General features: G+C 36.1%; 1 protein-coding gene across 1 annotated transcript in view; it reads right to left on the reverse strand.

The window, feature by feature from the left end:
* The window catches only part of LOC104506229 (usherin-like), a 305,157-nt gene that overhangs the window by 133,159 nt on the left and 149,025 nt on the right, over nt 1-22,973 (reverse strand). The window contains 3 exon segments of the mRNA XM_010147113.1: nt 3,112-3,254; nt 3,429-3,579; nt 22,013-22,192. Coding sequence (XP_010145415.1) covers nt 3,112-3,254; nt 3,429-3,579; nt 22,013-22,192 — 474 coding nt within the window.

Here is a 22,973-nt window from a genome sequence, read left to right on the forward strand (position 1 = left end):
ATTATTGTTATCTGGCACTGGCACGTTAGACTTTAAAAAATGCATGGAATTAGTTACTGCTGTCACAGTCATGTAAATAGAAGTATTTGAAAATTATTTACATCATTCTTCCTTGCATTAAAAAGTACCCTAAACCTACTAATCTGTATATTAAAACATTGTATTATCAGATACAACAGATTTTTATGGCAGATTTTGCTATTTTTTCCTTAGTAATTCCTAAATCCTTCTGGTTTACTAAATATTTATCATAAATAAAATATGCATACATATTGTAAATTCATCAGTTTGTATCCATAGAACTCTATTGACTTTAAAAGCGGATGCATTGCTTTACATCTGTTACTATCAGGTGTATGCATATGTAAACACACACATACCCATATATATTATTCCTACAGATATTTTATGCTTTAGTGAAACAAAAAAGATGCATATTCATTGCATAAAATTCAATAGGAACATGTGTGCACACATACATTTCAAAAGAGTAAGATACGGAAAATTTCTACTGTCAAATTGTACTTGAAAAAGTCAAAGTCTATTGGTTAGCGGGGCCAGGAATTAAGTGTACTTCTGCAACAAGCTGTCAGTACAGGCAGTTTTATAATAAACATATTGAAGCCTTGACATAAATACTGCTTTTACCCAATGACAATCATTCAGTCTTAAGCAACTGAGTTGAACATCTTTTCGCAGATGGCAGCCCTCCACAATGACACCAAAACCAGATTCCTTTGTCACCACCGAATATAGTTTTTTGAACGTGTTTTTTTGTAAATTAAAGGGCTGTTGGATACTGGAGATACACCAGTGTGTGTTCTTTAGCAGTACAAATGCAAATGGAAGAGGACTTTTTAAGGAAAATAATTTTCTCCTTGGAGACATGGAGTTCATAACTGAACTACAGAAGTTTGTTTTAAGCTAAGGAACCAGACGAAGTATCATAGCTAAAGAGGAGAGTTGTTTCTTAATGTCAAAATATTTTAATTGCACAAACACTGACAGTGGTGTTCTATTTTTCTTTTCTCGTTCTTAACTTTCCTTTGGTGACATCTACCTTCCATACTCACAAGGTATTTTTACAACCAGGTTTTGCAGAAGGCAGCATGTCATTCCGGTACACAAAGGCCATCCAAGTTCTACAAAGCAGGCAGATTCTACATATATGTTCAAGAAGATTATATAGGAATCCGCAGCCTGTGTAGGTCCTCTGTCCTGTCCTTAACTCCCAAAAAAGAGATTTTTAAAATTCTACACCTGCTACTTTGCACAAAAAATAATTTTTGCATATACTAACAAGTGGTGCATTTTAAATGCACTTCTGCTCTCCTCCTTTCTAAAAAGAAACACTTTGTAAACTGTCTGACCAGAGCTGAATTATCATTTCAGTTTGAACAAAATACTCATAGGAAACTGGCTGCTTTTAGACCATGAATGCAGACAAGTTTGATAATGTTGTATGCACTTTTGGTAACAACCAATTACAATACAGGAATTGATTTTCAACAAAGATTTTCACAGGTAAATAACATCTTTGGTATGTCAAGGCCAAGTTTAGAACTTCCTTTTACTAGGTAATTACATATAGATAATGTGTTCAGAGAAGCATTTATAGCTTTGGAGCTTAAATAGATTTATCAGATTAATTTCTGTTGTGAATTATTTGCTCAGCTTCAAAGAAAAATATTATACAACTGTGGAAACATGTTTTCTTCTGTGTGTTTTTTCAAGATAGCTATCCATCTAGAGAAGGGACTAAAATGAACTTGAGTCCCTAGAACTGTGTATTTGCTATGACAATTACATATGAGTATGAGGTTAATTTTATGATATCATATTAGTGTGAAATAGAGTAAGAGCCCAACACACGTTGGTAGGAAGGCAGAGAAAGCAGCATAGTAATGAAACCAGTAATGAAACACACACTCACCCCTTTTCCTGCCCAGAATGACTTACTTTCTTATTAAGCAAGATATAAAAGGGGAAATCTCTTTACAAAATACTTAGTTTCTGTAAAAGTTGTTACAATGGAGTCATTCATTACTGATTAAAAACAAAAAGAAGCAAAGAATATATTTGAAAACAACAGATTTTTCCAAAATGTGTGCTATTAGATAGCCCACTACATTGTAAGAAACAAATAATAGATAATAGCTCTGTTTCTTAAAAAAATACTATTGAACAAATTATGTGGAGTGAGCCTGCAGAACCATAGAATCACAGAATGGTTTGGGTTGGAAGGGCCCTTACAGACCATCTATTTCCAATCCCCCTGCCATGGGCAGGGACACCTTCCAGTAGACCAGGTTGCTCAAAACCTCATCCAGCCTGGCCTTGAACACTTCCAGGGATGGGGCATCCACAGCTTCTCTGGGCAACCTGTTCCAGTGCCTCACCACCCTCTCCGGGAAGAACTTCTTCCTGATATCCAATCTAAACCTCCCCACTTTCAATTTAAACCCATTACCCCTTGTCCTGTCACTACATGCCCTTGTAAAAAGTCCCCCCCAGCTTCCTTGTAGCCCCTTCAGGTAGTGGAAGGTGCTATAAAAGGTCTCCCTGGAGAACTTAGAACTATTAATGAGGAAAGTGATGGGGCTGACAATGACAAACTCAATTTCAGACGTGTTGTTCATCACTTTGAATTAACAAAAATTACTGGGAATGAAAAGTTTTGTGGCACAACTTAGGTATTCTCAACATAGAGATAAGACAAGTCATATACTATTAACTTCAAGTTATTTTCTCTCATATGATTGAAATCAAAATCAAGTCTTGAATATAAAGGAATAGCACTTACAAAGCTGTACTTATCAGTGTATCTTAAAATACTCATATATGGGCACATATGCATAGAGGGATATTATATAAAAAATAAGATACTACTTCAAAAAATGTGTATTTAAATATTCATGTTTTATGAAAATCTAAGACAACAAATACTTGATCCCTTAGGAGTTATTATTGCAAGTTAATATTCAGGAAGGAAATACATTATTGCTATTTAACTGAGAAAGCTAGATAACGAAGAGAAATGATGTGCAATGGTAGCTGAACTGTTAGTTATATTTTCTGCTACAGGGAGTTAAATAAGATTGGGCTGCTTACTGTCCTCTGCTGTAGTCATTGAAGTCCAGTTGCTATAAGCATTGCCGTAACCATTGGAGGCAACCACTCTCATCTCATACTCAGTGTATGGCTGAAGATCTCCAACCCTGTGTTGTAGGGAAGCAGTAGGGCTGGAAAGCAAACTGCAAAGAAAAGCAGCATGAACTATGTCATTAAACATCCCAGCACCTAAAGAAAGACTAAAACACTACATGTCTTGCAACAAAAAACCGGCCAACGCAAAGGTGAGCCATATTAAAGATAATGGGACTTTTCTTGCTCAGCGGTTGATGGTGGCCTTGCTATGGTCTGCGTACTCTAAAATGTCACCAGCAGAATGCCTCCGCCGCATCTGGAGTCGGTAGCTGGGCGTGCCTGGGGCGTTGTTGCGAACTGGTGTAGACCAGACAACCTGAAGACTGGTTGGAGTAGCAGATGAAAGCCTTGGAGGCATCACGCCATCTGGAGCTGTCAAAAAGCATGGATGAATTAGAGCAGAGAAAACCATGGACAACATATGCTGGGTGGAAACAAAATGCTCCATATACTGGAAAAACTGTTCCTCAGGATCAACAGCAATGTTAACATGGTCCATTTAGTTTAACATTTTCACTACTGAACAATGCAATTTCTTTATTTTCTTCTTTCCAATACAGTTACATTAATATCGTTTTGCTGAAAGCAAACCTCCAAACACCAAAAGTAATTCAAAAGCAACATATTCTCTACCACCTGTTCAAATATTATCTACTTCTTGTGCCCAGCTCTGCCACCCTGAGATGCTAAAGAAATGCTTCCAGAAATGTTAGCCAGCAAGAGTAAAATTGATCAGACTTGTAATCATTCAGATACCTTCTCAGCCTTATAAATTAATAATAATTTTAAAAGAAAAGAGCAGATATTTTAAGGGAAAATAAGGTCTTTAGGTAGAAATCAAAATAGATTCAGTAAAATCTCAGTCTCTAGCGCACTGCTTTGTTAAGGAAATTAATTTTTATGAAGTCCAGGAACTGCAGAGCAAAATCTGTCAGTAATGATACCACCAATGACCTTTAACTACTGTAAATTTCACGGCATGTAGTAAAAGGAACTATGTCAATTTGCACCCATCCGTTTATGGCTTTGTTTTTTCTTTAAGAAGAAAACTGTTGAAGAAACTTCTTGTATATAAACACATCTGGAACTTTTATGTATTATGCATGTCTGTAGCCATAGCTCTTTTCCAGAGAGTTAAAACAGTGGAAAGTTACTATCTTTGTCATTTAAACTCTTGTATAATAGTTTTGCTTTTCATGGTACAATAGTTAGCATTTCTTTCTTTCTTTGGTCTTTCCAAGAGAAATTTTTGTTGTTATTATTTTCTTCCTTCTCTCTATCAGAAAAAAGCATCTCACATATCTGTAGCTTAAGGTGTAGTTGTAAGCCTGAAGGCATAAGTTGTAAGATGAGCGAACACCATCTTAGAGAAAGTTTTATGATTTTCATTTACCACCTGTATATGAGGTGGTTACAAAGAGGAAAGTAACTGACTTTTTGATACACTGTCTGAATCATTCTCTCCCTGAAACAGGTGAAAGGATGGCTTTGACTCCAAGAAAAGAGTCATCAGTCACATGCAATAGCTTTTATTTACACTGACACGTAAACACAGATATGTGAACTAACACCTGGCTGCTTTACACGATTATACATACTTATGACTGGGGAAATTTAAAATTCTCCAGCTCCAGCTTGTATTACATATAAAGGCACAAGACATGTCTTGCACCAATCTTAGAGGCTTGTTTTCTTTCTCTTAAGTCTAAGGTCTTCCAGTTCTCATAAAAAATTTTTACTGAAAGCTGGCTGCTGGGTACCTGAGTTATTACCAGATATTTTACTTCTAAGAATTTTTCCCTAGCTCTGCAACCCTCCTGGATTTTTCAGAACAAGATGAAGTGGAACAGGATCTCCGGCCTCCCTCACTCCCTTCCGCTCCTCTCTCTGTTACCACGAAAAAAACAACATAAAACTTCCGGGCTTGAGCCACCCTGACCATCTTCAGATGCTCCCTTCTGCTGCAGTTATCTAGACCTAGGCAATAAGGGTTCAGTAAATCCCAAGTAAACTTGGAATCTTCCTGTTTCCAGATCCAGGAGATGTCTGAGACAAGGTAATTCATGGTCTGAAAATCCCTTGCCAACATCTTCAAGGCCAATCAAGAGCTTATGAGCACCTCAGCTCAGAGGGAAGAAGATGGCTGATTTATCTTGAACAGCCCCCAACATCCCTCCAGCTGAGCCATCAAAAACAAACATCTGCACACCAAACACCTTTGTATGTGAACTAAATTTCACCCTCAGAGCAAAATGGAGAACATATATTTACCTCACTTAACATTTTTCTGTTTAGTAGCAACATAACTAATATTGGAGTTAAATTGTGCAATAAGGGGGTTTTAAACCTCATGGATGTAAAGTACAGTATTCGCAGATAATAATGAATTATTTTGACAACTCTTTCTAAAGTGATTCCTGAAGTTGTTATCAGGCAAACCCAACCAGCACCCTAATGCTAACGCTAACCCTAACCCAACCCTAATCCCCTAACGCAGCCAGTCAGTTTTTAATGCAAAAACTTTTCTGAGAGGATTTTAAATGGTTTTCACAAGTTGACACTATCAGAAAGAGTCAATATCCCTTTCAAAGCAGGGTACTATATCATTTAAACCATAACTGTGGCTTAAAATGCACCACTTGTTTACGGGCACACAGAAATTCTACACAGCAAAAAAAGTTAAATTTCAAAATTAATCTAATTAGCTGAGCTGTAAATTGGCCAGGAAGCCAAAGTTCACATTGCTGCTGAGAAGACACTGTGAGCAACTCACTGAGGAGGCAAAAGCATTAAATTTATTTCCAGTTCTTTCAGGACACATCACTTCACCTTTGTCTTTCATTTCTCAATCTGTTAAATGGAGATAATAATACTTATCCTTCTTTGTAAAGCTCTCGGAGATCTACAAAGTAAAGGCTCCGATTAAGCCTTATGTATGTATAGTGGTGGTTATTATAGCGATACAGGAATGTTCATCAAAAAACAAAGATGTAGCTGTCTAAATGTCAATAACAATTCACAGTGTGAATGTTATTTTAATGGCCTAGGTAATCTCAGCTAAATGTTCAAATCTCTTCTACCAACAAAAGCACAGCATAGAAAAGAGTAGAAAATTTGGACAAATCTCTTCTGTGAAAGTCAACTGACCCGTAGAACAGCCTAACCCACTACTTTCAAACCAGCATGTTAGAGTATACAGCAAATTTGTCTCATCTGAAAGGCTTCCCTACGTTGCTCACAGAGAATGTCCTCAGCTATGCACTAGTGAGTGTCCTCAGTTCTCTGCTTCTGAAGGAATGGAGCAGGGGGGCAGGAGGTTACAACAAAGAAATTGTCTAGTCCCTGCTGAGTCGTAATGGGCAAAGTGCTTTGTTAAACTAATCACATTTTGATCATTAAAAATACAGCGCACTTCCCCCCAAAAATGGCAATTCTAAATTGCACACAAAACATCCTTTGACTATTTCAAACACTCCCCATCACCAAGGTCTTCAGTGTAACATTTCCCTCAGCTTAACCCGTTTTATCCGATCCATATTCCTGAGAGACTCCTTACTACCCAAGTAATAACTGGCAACCAGCAATAATTCTACTGTGAATTTCTCAACAGAAGAGCCATGTATCTATCAGGTTGATATATTGTCTTTAAGATGCAATGTTGCTCAAAAAGCTCCCTTCAAGCTTTAATATGACCCTCAGGGGGCAACCACTCCACTTGCAACCTACTGAATCAACATCTAGCCCAGTAAATCCTCACTTAGCAGGGCAGAAAGTCACGCTTTGTATATGAAGAGACTACAAAGGCAGAATAAAATATTTAATCAGATGTCAATTTCTATCAAAGAATTAATAAACAGTCCTGAAAAATAATAAAAACTGAAGACTGTTTCAAGCTGATAATGATATATAGTATTCCAGATACTCAGGTACATGCAGATGAGTCAAGAAAGATCTGATTCTTGCTCAGCCACTAATGTGCTAAGCAGTCTTTGAAAAGTGTTTCAACTGCTTGCCTCAATTTCCTTATCTTAAACAACACATGCAGTAGTAGGCAGCTTTGTAAATATATGTTTATTTTAAGACAGCAAGCATTGTGTTAAATGTTAAAAAGAGCTTAAATGTTTACTCCATTTTGAAAGTCTGTATTTCTGAGAGGTATTCATTAGATTTATCATAAGCATAGATCTGAAATCTAATTTTTCTGAAAGTAGAAGACTTTAAGTAAGATTATTAAAAGTGAACTATCATTAGGACAATAAAAAATATTTATTTATAAGAAGTCTGCATTATCAATCTTTAATAAGGGGAAGAAAAAAAAGTAGTTCTGGATTCGATATCTATCAAACTGGTATAAACTCACATCAACTTTGAAGTAAAGAGGCACCACTTTTAAGAGTGACCAGATATATTGGCCCTGTTGTATCCACAATATCTGCAGATAGGCAGCTAGAAGAGTCTGGAGTTTTGTAAAGATAACTCTACAATTTGTAACATCTGCATGTGTAAAATATTTGGCACAGATTATGGATTTGCATCTTACTGACATAATTTTCATACACATGTATGCAAATGCTAGCTGCAGGTTTTTAACTAGAGGGAAGGAAGATAGGCTCTCCACAGATTGTGCCGTAACAACAAGGAAAAGTTTCAGTCAGACTGCCTTTAGATGAATGTCTCTCAGTCATGCCTACTCTCACTCTTTTCCAGGTTCAATTCACAAACCCCATTTCTTTATCTCATTCCAGTTGTTGTTTAGATACCTGATTCATTTTCTATTTTAGATGCCCATACTGAGATCATCTCATTACAGCAGTTTTTATTGCAATATGTTCTGCACATTGACATTTTTTTCTTCTGATTTTCCCTGTTATGCCTGTTATCTAGCTGTTTACTCACTCCCAATAATTCCAGTCATTGTACTCTCCATAATTCTCAACATGGGCATGTGGTTTTGTTTCATTTATCTGAAAGACAGGCCATGATGCTGGGCCATGTCATCACTAGAAGGGCATGCTAGTTATAAACCTTTATCTATTGGCAAAGCAGAAGATTGCTTTTTTTGTTTCTTATCTTCACAGGTTCATTGAAGTTTACTCCGGTTTGGTTTTTAACCCTCTTTTCCCAGTTATCTTTCCTACTCAGTGTATAGCAAATACACACAGTTGTCTTTGATTTTTCATTTAATATATATGTTCAACAATGTTGTTTCCCACCTACTCAATGGTTAAAGAATACATAGAGTATTCTTGGATTTTTTTTTTTTTAATTTTATCATTTCACTGATATGTGTTTTCAGTTACAGATATACCTCCATCTAATAATACACATACCAAGGACAACACACCCCTTATTCAATGTACATCCACCACCTTTGGAGCATACAATGTGAAAGATCCATGGCAGCCTTCCTGCTTGCCCCTCTCTGGCACACGGTGTGTGGAAAGAAAGGAAGCTGTGCTATGGGAAAAAGCAATTAGAGAGACAAAAAACGTAGCTTAAAGTCTCCTTAAACTTTCCAGTAAATTCAAACCTCTTCCCACCTCATGTTCACAAAATTTTCTTTTCAGAAGTATAACATAAACACAGTATAGAAATATCTTGTTCTCTCTTTATAAGTAAGCAGGCTTACTTATTGCTCATTAATACCACTCTAGTGAAAAACCAAATCACACCTCCCCCTCATTTTAATGAACTCTTCTTCACACACAGCCTCTACATCTGCAATCCAACATGGGTCTGAAGTAAAAACATGTGTAAGAGATGCCCCTTTCCTAAGTGATATATTTTGATGAGGTCAGCAATATAAAATGTCTTATAATTTGTCACCTTTACCTTTAAATGAGAAGTAACCTGCCTGTCTTCCTCATGGTAGATAGAAGTTTATCCATGTTATGAGCAAGAACTTTGCTAAACCATAAAAGCTACAAAAGAATGCCAATAAGCAATTAGCAGAATGATTAATGGTTTTAATACCTGTAATAAAGACATTGGATGGAATTTATAATGGCCCAGTAAAACTAATTATTCATCAGACTGTTTAAAAGGATGCCTAGCCAATAACTGTCATATCACAAAATTAATTTAAAATAATACTATGAGGAAATAATATAAGGATTGGTATTACAAAATCAGACAGAAACCACAATTAAACAAACAGCTCCTGTGGGTTAATTGTGATTCTGGTTACTGGAAAATGAAATATCTCTGTGAAGTAGCTTTGAGAAACTGTCGGATCTGACTCAGAGGAAGAGATGTGGCAAGAGCAGAGGAAACAAAATCCTTCTACCTTCATGCAGTAGCTTCAGCTTCCTGAATAGAGCAGCTTTAGAGATGGATTTCAGGCCCCCTCCCCCCCTTTTTTTTATATAAAGGATGAAGGTGAAAGAATTTGACACCATCTTAAAAATCTCGCAGCTTCCCTTACAATTGATATCTACAGGCAGAGAGTGATGACCATAGTCAGGTATGCTAGCTTCCATGTTGATGGAAACACCTCCAGTGAGAGTCTCGTAGACTGCTGGCAAGGAGACGCTTACCTAAATTGAAGTTTCTTTCTTAATGTTGATGGTGGAATTTCAAAGAACTGCAGGCTGGCTTTGAATCTTTTTATCTCATGCTTGAAACTAAGCCATTCTTAGATAGCTCTGGAAATAGGGAATTCCCAAAAGCAACAAAAGAAGCAAATTATATCCCTGATGGTTGGGGAAAGACCAGGGAAGAAAGTTTAACTGATGTAGCTTAAAGAAAAATATAAGAGCAAAGGGGTAGACCTATAGGAATCAAACTTCACAGAATTTTTTGCAAAGACAATCCCACTGTTCTGCTTCAAGATGCGACCTCTTCTCCTTCCCTATCTCCTATCCCTATCCCAACAGAAAAATGTGCATTGTCACATTTCCAGTGGCATTTACATGATTATTTGAATGCTGTTTTGAAATTAATACTGTATAGTACCATGATTTATAAATAGAGAGAACATATAGAAAAAGAAAATCAGTTTTGTTGAATAATAAAAGTAAACTCTTAGTTATAAATGGGGAAAACAATCTTATTTTTAACTAAAAATACCCACTGCTTATACCAGTACATAAATGATTCTTCCCAGCAGAATCACATATTAAAGAAGCAGATGACTTTATCGTTACTGGGATTTGCAAGGTTGCAAAGACCAAGGCACTGCCTCCTTGGGTATGAGTAGCCATCATCAATACCTCTTATTACAGCTTTAGTGTTGGTTCTAGTCTTCTGATGGTATAGATATAAAAAAATACTAAAGCTACATAGTTGGTCCCATTGTGTTTCAGATGTGCGATGTGTTCATGTTATGATATTCCCACAACCACTGTTCATACACCATTGTTTTCCTGCAAGGAGCTTGCAGTTTCCAAAAGCTTTTTATATTCTAATTTATTTAATCTTATGGAATGTATCTCTATGAAATATATGTATATGATGTATGAGAAAAGCAACTGCTGCTTGGAAGTTTTGTTCATGTATCTAAAAACTCCACAGAAGAGCACTAGGGAATATGTTGTCAAAGAAAACATAGGATTTTATCTTCTCATTTCCCATTTTCTCTCAGGTGTAGGTGCTTATCACAACAATATTGAAGTGTTTTCTATGTCAATGCACTGAAATAAATATATTCCCATTGAAAGTCCTGAAGGAAATTCCGAAATTGGGAATGTACAAAATCTCATAAACATTACAAACTCTAAGTTTACAGACTGGGAGTCTCCTCTTTGTTTGCAGGAAGTGTTCGCATAAAGACAGTAGAAGTCATGCCCTTAAATTACTGAAGACATAATTCTTTGAAAATTTACCTCTTACAGTTCAGCCAAGTGTCTTCTAAAACTTTGCTCCTGGAAATCTTTTATAGTAGCAACCATATTCTCACAAAATTGGGGGGGGGAGGGGGTGGGGGGAAGTACTACTTTGTTTCGATCCTCAAGCTATTAAAAAGCATATTATCTTTTCCTTTTAACCCGAGTTGTGCAAGGCTGAAAACAAACATATCAAAGCAACAATACTTATTAAGTAGAAACTCTGGTTTGTGCGTGATCTTAACCTGCTTCTCAATTCACTCTCAGGCGTTCAAAGCGTATAACCTTTGAAGTAGCCTATACTCTCTAGTTTTCTTCCGCAAAGTACAGCATATGTCAGGTTCAGACAAAATGCCAAAAATGACTGTATATTTTATTAAAAGCCTGTTTTTTCCTCTCTCTCTTTTTTTAACAAAAGTCTAATTTAGTTGTTGTTCTCTTAGGTATAAAGTACACAGATCATAATTCATCTGATATAAAATGTCAGTTTAGATTTTTGCACTTCTTTGATAAATGAGAAAAAACATGTACATTTCAATTTCCTTCTTCGAGGTTTCACTAGCAGAAGCCCTCCTCCCATTGTGCTGCTCAAAGACCTTTGTGTTAAATTAAACATCAAGATTCAGAAACTGTAGGGAATGATATTTCCAAGACATACAGTACAAATACATGAGACTGGGAAAAAGGTAATGATTTTTCCTACCAGTAAAGTCATCTCTCCCAAAGAGCATCTTTGATCCTTGAATTAGTTCTCAGTTATAATTTAATATATCAAAACTGTCAGCAGCTTTCCTTACACTTAGACATAAAGTGATATAGTCAGCTCCACAAAGAGCAAAATACAACATAACAGGGGCTTGCTACCCTCCCAGCATGTGCCTATGACTCTAAAGTCCGTCCATATTAATGGAGAAAATCTGTTTACATCAAAGAAGACGGCAGAGAATTAATTTAATTGTATCCGTCATCATTAACAGTATGGAGCGTTTTTTTCCTATATAACCAAATCCTGCCATTCATCAACATGCAAACCTCTCAGGGGAGTAATCTGCACAATGGCAGGGAGCAGAATCAAAAATTTAGTTCTGGAAATAAAACTATTATAAATAGGAAAATAACAACAAAACACTGTATATTATTCTCTTATGTAACACATGAGGCCAAGGCCGACAAATCTGAGCTATCACATTTACAGAGTAAACAAGAATTCTTATCACTTCTCAAAATTGCCGACTGCAATGCTATGGCTGTCACTTCACGTTACAGTCTAGTTCAGCAGCTGCTGTATCAATAAATTAAGCTGTATTAGAAAATAGCAATAGGATCACACGCTGATGCTCATGCTGGGTATCAGCACCGATGAACAACATATGTCCAGATCCACATATGCCAAGAACTCAGGGCCTGCTCCCCTTGTTCCCTTTGCTGCTGACATGTACACTGCCTCACTTCAGCCTGAGAAGTGTCTTGAGCCCTGGGTTACAACAGTACCTGCTCTGTCTTCTCCCCCAGTAAGTAAGACTACTGCAACACCACCCCCCTCACCCCCCAGCTCCCTGGTAGCAGATCTTCAATGAGATGGATGGGCAGGATTCTCCCTTACTTGTTTATGAACCCAGCTGAGTACGTGGCCTGGCAAGTGGGATATGGGAATGTTAGTCACTTTTGGATGAATAATGCAGATCTCCTTTTTGTGCCAGTACTCTAACAGAGATAAGCTATGACAGAATATGAAAGGTGACAGCTCCGTTCCACCTAACTGTGGCAAAAATCCCGAACTGTTTTTATGGATTGGTCCCCCATTAAAAACAGCATTTCAATTGACAGAAATATGATCCAGGTGTTACCCGCTGAATCAAAATATCTAATATTTAAGGTGAATAAAAAGCAATTCAGACAAGGCTGTTCACACATGGAAGTAGTCCATGCAAAATATACAGTTGACTTATCTGATGAATAGGGTAAAAGGATTACAACATTTATACCCAACCCACTCACACAGGAATGTTCGTACAGCATCATTAAGTAGGTGTTCATCAGTTAACGTCCTGTTCTAGGTACTTCTAACAAATAAACCATTTATACAAATTAACTCTTAGTTTCAGTTCCTCACATAATGCTGAAGAACACAAATCCACTGGAATTGGTGCAAATGTGTCAATATACAATAATGAATGATCTGTTCTCAAGTATTTTTAATGAAAAGACCTTGGCTACTGTCATGTTTTCAAAACTGGGTAGTCTAATTGATTAAAAGTCTTAGTAACACCATCATGTTGTATTCAAACCCAAGCCAGGCTGACTGTGTTTTGCTTTATATGCCACAAGACATGTCACAGCATTTACTCCATCCCAAACATACAATTCACCATATGTTGGGGTAAAGGAAATACCTTGGCAATACTTACTCTCTACAATACAGATTTTCTTCAATCTTTTGACAAAAAAATAAAGAGGCAGGGAACAATTCCTCTCCTTTGTTTTGTTCTTAAAATGTAGACTGAAAAGGCTAAATCTTCATCACAGAAAAGTTACAGCTGCTTAATTCAGATTACAACCATCAGGAATATCCTGTTAATATTTTTGGTCAGCATTATCAATTTCTTACAAATAACCCTCTCAATTAGGCTTCTTAGCGTGTAAGAGCATTCACAACTTTGGTGGTAAGAAAAATGGTGAAAAGAGAAGTATTTGTTCTTTAAATAACGCCATGATTATTCAACTTCTTTTCTTTCTATTGTTTAGATAATTTAAATCTAAAATCAGTCAACATTAATTTATGTATTTTCTATGTACATTGTGGCTGTCTTCAGCTGTGGTGACACCTTTCATGGGGAGGCCATCCCCCAGCCTAAGCTGAGGGACAAGAAGAAAATCTGATAAACTTTATGACATGTATATTATAATTTTCAGCATGAGCATGAATATAAAAATTCCTTTTCCTGCTAACACGTGCCTGTCCTTCTGTCTAGCTGTAAAATGGGAATAACAATCCTCAGTCAGTTTAGAAGCCTACAGGAAAGCTGAATTAGTAAATATTTGTAAAAATCTTAAAAGTAAATATGTCAATATATAAATAGGAAGAATTAATATAATTCAATATGGACTTATCCCACCATAATATGAATACACGAATTCCATTTCTCTCTTATTTTATTGACCTGTATTTAACCCGTTTCTTTGCAGGAGAATATTTAAGACCTGCATACAGATTAAAAAAAAAGAAAAAAAATCCAGCCTGGATGTATATACTACTATATGTATATTTGTTTGTGTGCATCTGCACATACATGCAGGCACAAAAATAAATGTACAGAAAGAAAAACACAGTGAGGAAAAACTGTCAAAAATTACTAAGGGTTATAGAGTCTTACAGTGGACTTTGTTGTAAGAAAGAGGGTAGCATACAACAGCACTACATTATAGGGACATGCATTACAGAATCATAGAATCTTTTAGGCTGGAGAAGACCGTTAAGACCACCAAGTTCAACCATTAACCTAGCACTGCCAGGTCCACCACTAAACCACGTTCCTAATCACCACATCTACACCTCTTTTAAATACCTCCAGGGATGGTGACTCTGCCACCTCCCTGGGCAAATGCCTGACAACCCTTTTGGTGAAGAATTTTTTCCTAATACCCAATCTAAACCTACCGTGGCATGACTTGAGGCTTTTTCCTCTTGTCTTATCACTTGTCACTGGGAGAAGAGACCAACCCGCACCTCTCTGCAACCTCCGGTAGAGAGCCATAAGGTCTCCCCTGAGCCTCCTCTCCAGGCTGAACACCCCCAGTTCCCTCAGCTGCTTCTCACAGGACTTGTGCTCCAGATCCTTCCCTGGACATGCTCTAGCACCTCAGTATCTTTTCTGCAGTAAGGGACCCAAAACTGAGCATAGTATTAGGGATATTTTAATTCTGCCAGGTGTTTTAAGAATTCAGAGACAAATTTAAGATTTTTAAATTAAGTTTCAGATATATTTCCAAACTACATAGCAAACTCCCAAACAGGAGTTAATAGGTGTTATTTTTAACCATAAAGAGCAAAGAAAGCAAAAGCGCTTTTATGGTCATGATAGTTAAAAGACATCATCTCTAGTTTTATCTCCAGCTAAAGAGAGGATAAGAATAGTGATTTGATTCCCTCTACATATCACTCTCAGCAACATCTTAAGCCACCCTTAATTGTTGCCCCCTTAAACTTTTTTTTTTTTTTTTTAATATGGAAATGTGACAAATATGTAACAGGGTGACAGAACTTCGCTGGAGGCTTACGAAGTTCATTGCAAACAGGGGAACTTCAAAGCTTCTTCAACTGTGAAAAGTAGCTCAAAAAGAACCTTGACACTTTCCTCAAGTGCTTTATGATCAGCAGGATAAATTCCATAATCTAGATGTTTAAAGTGCAGAAAATACAGAATGAAATTAAAAAAAAAAAATCACCAAACCCACAAGCAACCAAAAACCCACTCAAAAATCCCCACCAAAACCTAAACCAGATATTTGCCTTTGCTGCCAGTTAATGAAAATGATGTTTTTATTCTGGAAACTATGTGGTCAGGAGTTTCAAAAATAAATACAATAAACAATAAGGTGAGCTTTCTAGAAAAGCAGTGCAAATCATAGTAGCAAAGTAAGATAAAAATTGATCTAATTCCCAATACTTGCATATATCTGGAAAATGGTTCAAAAGACAAAATTCATGGCGTGATTTTTCATGTCTTCTGTATGTTTTCACTAGGAACTTCAATATTATTTTAGTGTAGAATTCCTTCAACAGAAAAACCTAGTTTATCACGTAAAGAGTGTTGACTTTAGTGTACTGAACAGTCTAGTTCAGATTTACACAGAATGAAACAAAGAAAGCCACAAATGTGAATAGGCTTATGGTTATATAAAAAATATATACTTAATCTAATTTTTTTCCTTTTTTATGTACAATTGAAATTGATCTGAAATAGGTTGACATGATGGTGGGTAATCATTTTAAATAATGATCCACTGTTAAATTCCACAACAGCCTGTTTCCTCACTTTTATGTGCTGTTCTGCTTTTCAGAAGTACAGTCAAGCTGTAGGTTTCCAGCATGAAATCTGCTCTACTGCAGATTTCTTCCCAGAGATCTTAAGTACTACCTGGACCTCATGCTAAGGCTAAGGTTTCAGAAAGACCCAGAGTGAGACCTCTACAATGAGGTTAATTGCCTGTTTATAGATGATCAATTGGCTATTTCAAGGTGTTGCATGCTTCTCCATTTCTCATCTGGGATTGCCCAAGCAAGCAAAAACATCCATGTTCTTCTAGGCAGCTAAAATTGCAGGTTTGATCTTCTTGCCCTAACAGTTTCATGCAGGTCTGGAAGACAAAAAGCAACCTTAGAGCTGGCAAATACAGGTGCCCTATGCCTGGAACATTGAAACAGCATCATTGTATCTATGGGAGATCTGCCTAGCCCCAAAAGGACAGGTGCAAAGAGAAGAAAGCAATCAGAAGGAAAAAAAAAAAAAAAGAGACCTGGAGTGTCATTGCTTTCTGGCAATCTCCACTTTTATGAGTAGGAACTTACGCTAAGGTCCAATTTAAAGCAACCTTGAGGCTGTCCTTTATGATGCGTGGGGTTAGGCTGAGCCCCAACTGGCTACAGTTAGGAAAAGCAAGCAGTCAAGTGGGCACCTCTGTGCCTCCCACAGCTGGAGTCTGAAGACAAAACCTTTCAGGAATGAGACTTACTCCTCTCTTCTCTTGCCACCCAAAACACCCACCCAAACCCAAGAATAGACACAGCATGAGCTCACTGAAAGATGTGCTGAACAGACCAGGAGAGGGGAATAAAAGAAGGAAGGAAAACTAATGAAAATGACAATCAGTTCAATACTGCAGAGGTTAGAGAAGAATTATTGTTTCATTAGAACAACTCCCAGTTTTCCACACAGGCACTTTTGCAATCCTATCCTTATATCCCCATGAAATCATTGTTCTGGACAAAAGGAACTGGAATGGACAATTTACACAGCTTGTAACTGACACTCTTTAATTAGCTAGCCCATTGATGAGAGATGTAGGAGAGCTTTTTCCCCCTCCCTACTCTATCCTGCTCTCTCCTTAAACTACCCCCAGAAAAGATACGGTCACAATTTTTCATTAAGAACTTCCTGTTAGCACCCCCAACCCACACCCACTGATTTGTTTGCAACAATTTTTTTTTTAGAAAATTTCCTGTTCTTCTTCAAATTTGGAGATTATATTATTTTGAAGTTATACAGACATCATTAAAAGGTTTGAGAATTCGGATTTTCTGGTGCCAAAAGCCTTTTTTTTTTTTTACCTAAGCTACATATTTTTTCATTTTTAAATTCTGTTTTTATTACTTTACTTTTTACAAGAAGTGGCATAAGAGAAAAAAAAAACATAAAAAAGGAAAGAAATAAGAAAAACAACTAATGTCTCAGAAACAACTGAAGTTTGAAGTAGAAGAAATTCTCTCAAAACAAGTTTTATGGTGTGACTCTTAATGTGATACTGGACATCATGGAAAAGCAAACCTGTCTCACAGGGACAATTCTAGCACATTCTGGTTTGATTTTTCTTTCTAAATAATTCTGGCCTAACAGCATCAATTTGCTTTGCTTACTGAATATTAATTCATTTAAGGAGGCCTCTTGGCTTCAGTGGTCAACTTGCATGAGCAAATGTTTTCAGATGTGACTGTAAGTTGCATGATGTGGTTCTTATTTGTTTGCATAATGAGATCAATGATCCTATGATGTGGTTCAATATCCAGTCTCAGAGGTGTTGCTACCTAAACTAACAGTGCCTGAAACCCTCTGGTTGCAGGACAACACCCTCTGTAGATGCTGAACACACAATAACACCTACAAGTATGTAGTCAATTTTTGCTCCTGAGAACTAGTCCAAGCCTGTAGGAAAAGGCAAGCAGATTCCCATACGCAAACATGCGACCAGTAAAGGGCAGGTGCTTAGTTCAAGGCAAAATCTGCTATCTTTCCCAGTTAGACATTCCTATGTTGTGTAAATCACAGAGAGAGAATATAAAAAAACAACATACTTGATAAATTATGACAGACATTAAAATGACACTTCACTGCTTAAGCAAATATTTTTTTCAGACTATCTTCCCTTTTACATTTTCTATCAGGAATATATATCAATTTTGAGGCTCTTTTCTATAGATAAAACAGCAAAAAGTTAATGGTTCGTAATCCCCAACACAAGTAACCACACAGAGACAACTCTGCAATGTGATACAGGATTACCGTCCACAATGAGCTTCATACCCCTTGTCATTACTTGGGAATCCAGTCCTTTTCTGTGCTTTGGAGGTGATGATTGACCCTCCACCTTCCTACTTCCCACCCCATAAGCTGCCTGTCTCTCCCTGCTATCTGTCTTTGCACCTATTTTTGTCAACATAATCTATCTTCTTCCTTTCTGCATACAGGACTTGTCATTCCCTTTCATGATAGGGCTTCTGTGGTCAAAGGCAAGGAACAAATGGATTTAACCAGAGCTATTACCAGTAGTGAATGCAACCTTCTTTTGTGTTAGCTTACCATCTCTTATTTCAAAGGTGTCCTAAATTAATAGGGTCCTCTATGTGCCTCTACATCAGAAACAGCGCTCATTAAGAAGAAAAATATATAACCAATGAATCCGTACAGAAGATTTTCTCCCAGATTTTTTTCAGTTTTACATCCTCTGTTTCATCTCAATTCATGTACCTAATTAAATTAATTCTAAAACAATTTGTTCTCCAGATCTTTTACTGGCTGGCATCCTCAAATTAATGTGAAGCACTGACTAGTATATTATTTTTTTATAACTTCTACCAAAGCAGTTTAGGACAAGATAAATAGAACAAATTTATTCTTTTTTGGAAAAAAATATATAAAACTCAAAAAAATTTACTTCTACCTCTGCGGTATGAAATTTGTCACTAATCATTTTAAACTATGCCCTTTTATGATTCTTCCATCTCTTTTAGCTTTCTATGCAGTTCTTTGATGTAACAAAGACAGTTTCTGGAAAAAAAAAAAAGCTTTAAGTCTTGAGGCAAAAAGCAGTGTATTTAAAATTTATATACTCCATAATGCCTTTGTTCTGAACTTGAACATCCTGAAAAACTTCTCCGCTTTCTTTTGCCTTACGACTCTGAAGATCATTTGTTCTCATGGTTTCAGCTTCTTATTATGCAACAGTGACTTTAACTGGTGGTTCCAGCATTTAAGTACATGCACAGTCATGGCTGACCCTTTCTGATCAATTGCCAATCCATACAGGTTTGACTGATAAAAGAGCCAATTAGATTTAAGCAAATTAAGGGACATCACCAATGTCAACCACTTATTAAACTGAATGCTGAATTCCATGCATACAAAACACTAATGCACCACGTCCCATTAAGAGTTGAAATCCTAACCCCATTAGTAACTCCAGACCACTACAGGGTAAGGGTCAAAAGAAAGTTTCATATTTATGGATTAACATTTGGATTCAGTTTTTATTTTTTTTAATCTTTTCAAGAACTCTTGAACCTGCACTGCAATTTTAGTCAAGAGCTTAGATAAAATATATTCTTTATTTATAAGATTATTATTTTTTAAGCATTGGCTTTAAGCATGGCACATCAGCTTGATGAGAAATTAAGATACATTCAATCAGGTAACACTAAAGATTTGGTGTGTTATGTTATGTGTTATACATTTAAAATGAAACAAATAAAATGTATGTTGGAAGAAAATTTGTGTCATAATTGAAAAAGAGTGATCTGTAGTTATTTCAAAATGGAATTCTCTTCACCTTTATCACTCTCTCTCTCTTATACAATCTTCCATCAAGCTTCATGAAGTACTCCCCACAATGCAAATTTTTGAAACAGCTTTTTTTGTTATCCTTGAAAAGAGAATGCTACATTTGAACTCATTAAAAGGCTGTGATTTTGTATATAATAGACCTCTTTAACTCTTTTATCACACAAAACTTTGGCAAGGTGAAATCTTGGTGACTGAAGTGAAAAATAAAGTTCCTTCTGATTTTAATAGAATCTTGATTTCATTTAATGATTTAGAATGTAAAGCACTGAATTCATCTCAGTGTGAAAATACTATTATGCTCATAATTTAGCATGCAAAGGAACTGCGTGGCATTCAGAGAGTCATTATAATAAGCATCATAGTAAAGTAATCATAGGTTGTCCTAGATATACGTGTGTGTCTGTACATATGTATGTACACATAAAGTGAGAATATAGTGTGTGTGAGGATACTTCTCTCATATGCACTGCTTCATTTATTATTCATTTCACTACAGATCACAGTCCACTGGACAATAGTATGGAAGATTTCTTTAATAACTCTCACTGCTAATTTAATTCTACTTAAACACACATATCCTAGTGAATGCCACATGCTTTTCAGCATGATTTTATGTGTAAATCAGGATAATATGTTTTCAGATCATTAACTAAAAGGAAGCATGAACTAAAACCTATTTAATCAATGAGGTATTGCTTTTAAACTACCACAAGGTCATAAAAAAGATAATTTCAAAGCTGTAAGTTTTCTAATTGTAATCAACAACAATCTAATGATGAAAGAAAGTGTATCTTAATGGCTGTCATAAACTTGTGCACATCCTTACCCATCTTTAAAGATCCTTTACCTTCTTTATTTGGTAAAATTTTCACTACCAAATTTTATTATTTCAACATGCAAAATCGAAGTGTGACACTGGGATTAGAAATGCCAGTATCTTGCTGCTCAGTCTTAAGTGAGCAGTGAAACTCAGATGCAGTTTTATGATTATTATTATTTATTATCTTATTATATTTTATTAGTATTATATTACTATTATATGACAAAGTAAACTTGTTGATATTATGTATAATTTGGCAATCGGGTTGCAAAAGTATAAAATATGCTGGGAATTTACCTTTTCCTTCTTGCTCAGTAATCTGTCATACAAACTCTGCATTTCATTTATTCACTTTCCAAAAGCCTTTCTGTTGGTTTGGCCCCAAAACCAATCCAACTGCTTGCAAGTGAGCTGTTCCAACTGTAATTGTACTTTTGAGCTCTAACTTTTCTGGGAATTTTGTTTGTTTCATTTTCATTCTGTATATTCTTTTAATTTCAAATTATATATGTGTCACACTACACTATTTCTGCTCATCACCTACTACTACACATCTCTCAGGATCAAGTGTTTTTGGGCTCTCATTTTAGAATTCAAAATTGCCCTAAATTCATTGTTTCCACTTGCATTTATTCAACAGAAGCTAATTCACTAGGATGTCCACGGAAAGAGTATGAAAAAGGAACACATATCCATAAGTTGTAATTTTAAGCTTTCATTTAAAAAAACAAACAAACAAAAAACCCAACCCCCACATAAACCCCATACACAGTGTTTAGGGAGTATTCGCTCAATTCTCTTATTTCAGTTTTTTAGGAAGGCAACATCCAAAGTGTCTTAGAGCCTCATTCACTGTAAATAAGCACATGTCAATTGACTTTCTTACAACTACATTAGTTTGTGGATTCTGGCTCAATATATTACCAATGGTTACTATTATTAAATAAATTATCTAAGTCTACCCACAAAGTGCTCTTTCTATTCTAAAACAGATTACAAAATTCAGGTGACTCTATATTCTTAGAGTAGATTAGCCATCCGTGATAGAATACATCATTCACAGAAAACAAAAAAAATGAAGTATATAACACACGTCTCATCTACATAATGTGTTATCCACACAGCTACCTGTTTTCATTCTCTAGTTCTTAAATTGAGCAACATGGCAAACTAGAAGCTGAAAAGAACAAATTTGTTAGTAAGAACTACTAATGCAAACATATTCTTCTGAACTTCCAGTCTTCAGTTAGAATAATAAATAATGTTTCGTTCAACAGAATATTTGTGTAATTGTTACATGCATAGAAAAAGCACTTTTGCATACTTACCTCCTGGAGGCATGACTATTGTTATAGCATCACTTATCAAGCTGCCTTGGCTGTTGGAAGCATTCACTTGTACTGCGTAGTTAGAAAATGGAATCAGTCCTTTAATGGGTACCCATACATTGGATTCGTTGCTGCTGCATAACATCCGAGTACCATTTACAATAGAATAATCAGCATTAGCTGTTATGGAAAAAAAAAAAAAAGGGTGGGGTGGGGAGGAGAAGAACAAATATTATGCCTTGCATGTGCTAATATTCGCTCTCTTTATGAATCAAGTATTACTTCTGCCTAAATGAAAAGTTGACATTGATACCTATAACACCAAAAAATGGCCTATTTGGAAGAAAAAATATTATTCACCATTTTCTCCTCATTTTGCCAACAGTTTGTGCTACTTGTAAAACTTGAAAAATAAATGAACCAACCATGCAGGTGCAAAGCTGACTGCTATATAATGCAAACAGAAGCCAGTTTTCAGAAATTACTCATGTGCCAAAACAGTTATATGGTCGCTGCTAACTTGAAACACTAAGGTTAATTCTTATGCCTATGAAATATGGTAAAACTTCTTGCATTCACTGGAAACACACTTACTTTAGGAGTTTATAAGCATTAGTCATATGCAGTAAGAAAGACATGCTGTTCAGTATGGCCTGCAGTCCTCTCAAAGATAATACAAGGATTTGAAGTATCAGTTTATCACTTGCAACCATCAGAAGACACCATAGCCATCTACATGTCCTTTACAACCTATTTAAGATCTCAAACTTAAAGATAGGTCAATATTCTACCGTACACAAATAACAAAATAAACCTTTTTAAAATACCTGATAAGGAAGTCTGGAGAATAAAAAAAAAAGTATGTCAAGTAACAATCTTTTTTTTGACTCAATAAAGATTTCACTTACATATCTGAGAACAAAACTGAGTTCATTTAAAGATTATCCAATATTTTGGACAT

Source organism: Eurypyga helias, unplaced genomic scaffold (assembly GCF_000690775.1).
Source record: "Eurypyga helias isolate BGI_N326 unplaced genomic scaffold, ASM69077v1 scaffold6362, whole genome shotgun sequence".
In the NCBI taxonomy this organism is placed as follows: domain Eukaryota; kingdom Metazoa; phylum Chordata; class Aves; order Eurypygiformes; family Eurypygidae; genus Eurypyga; species Eurypyga helias.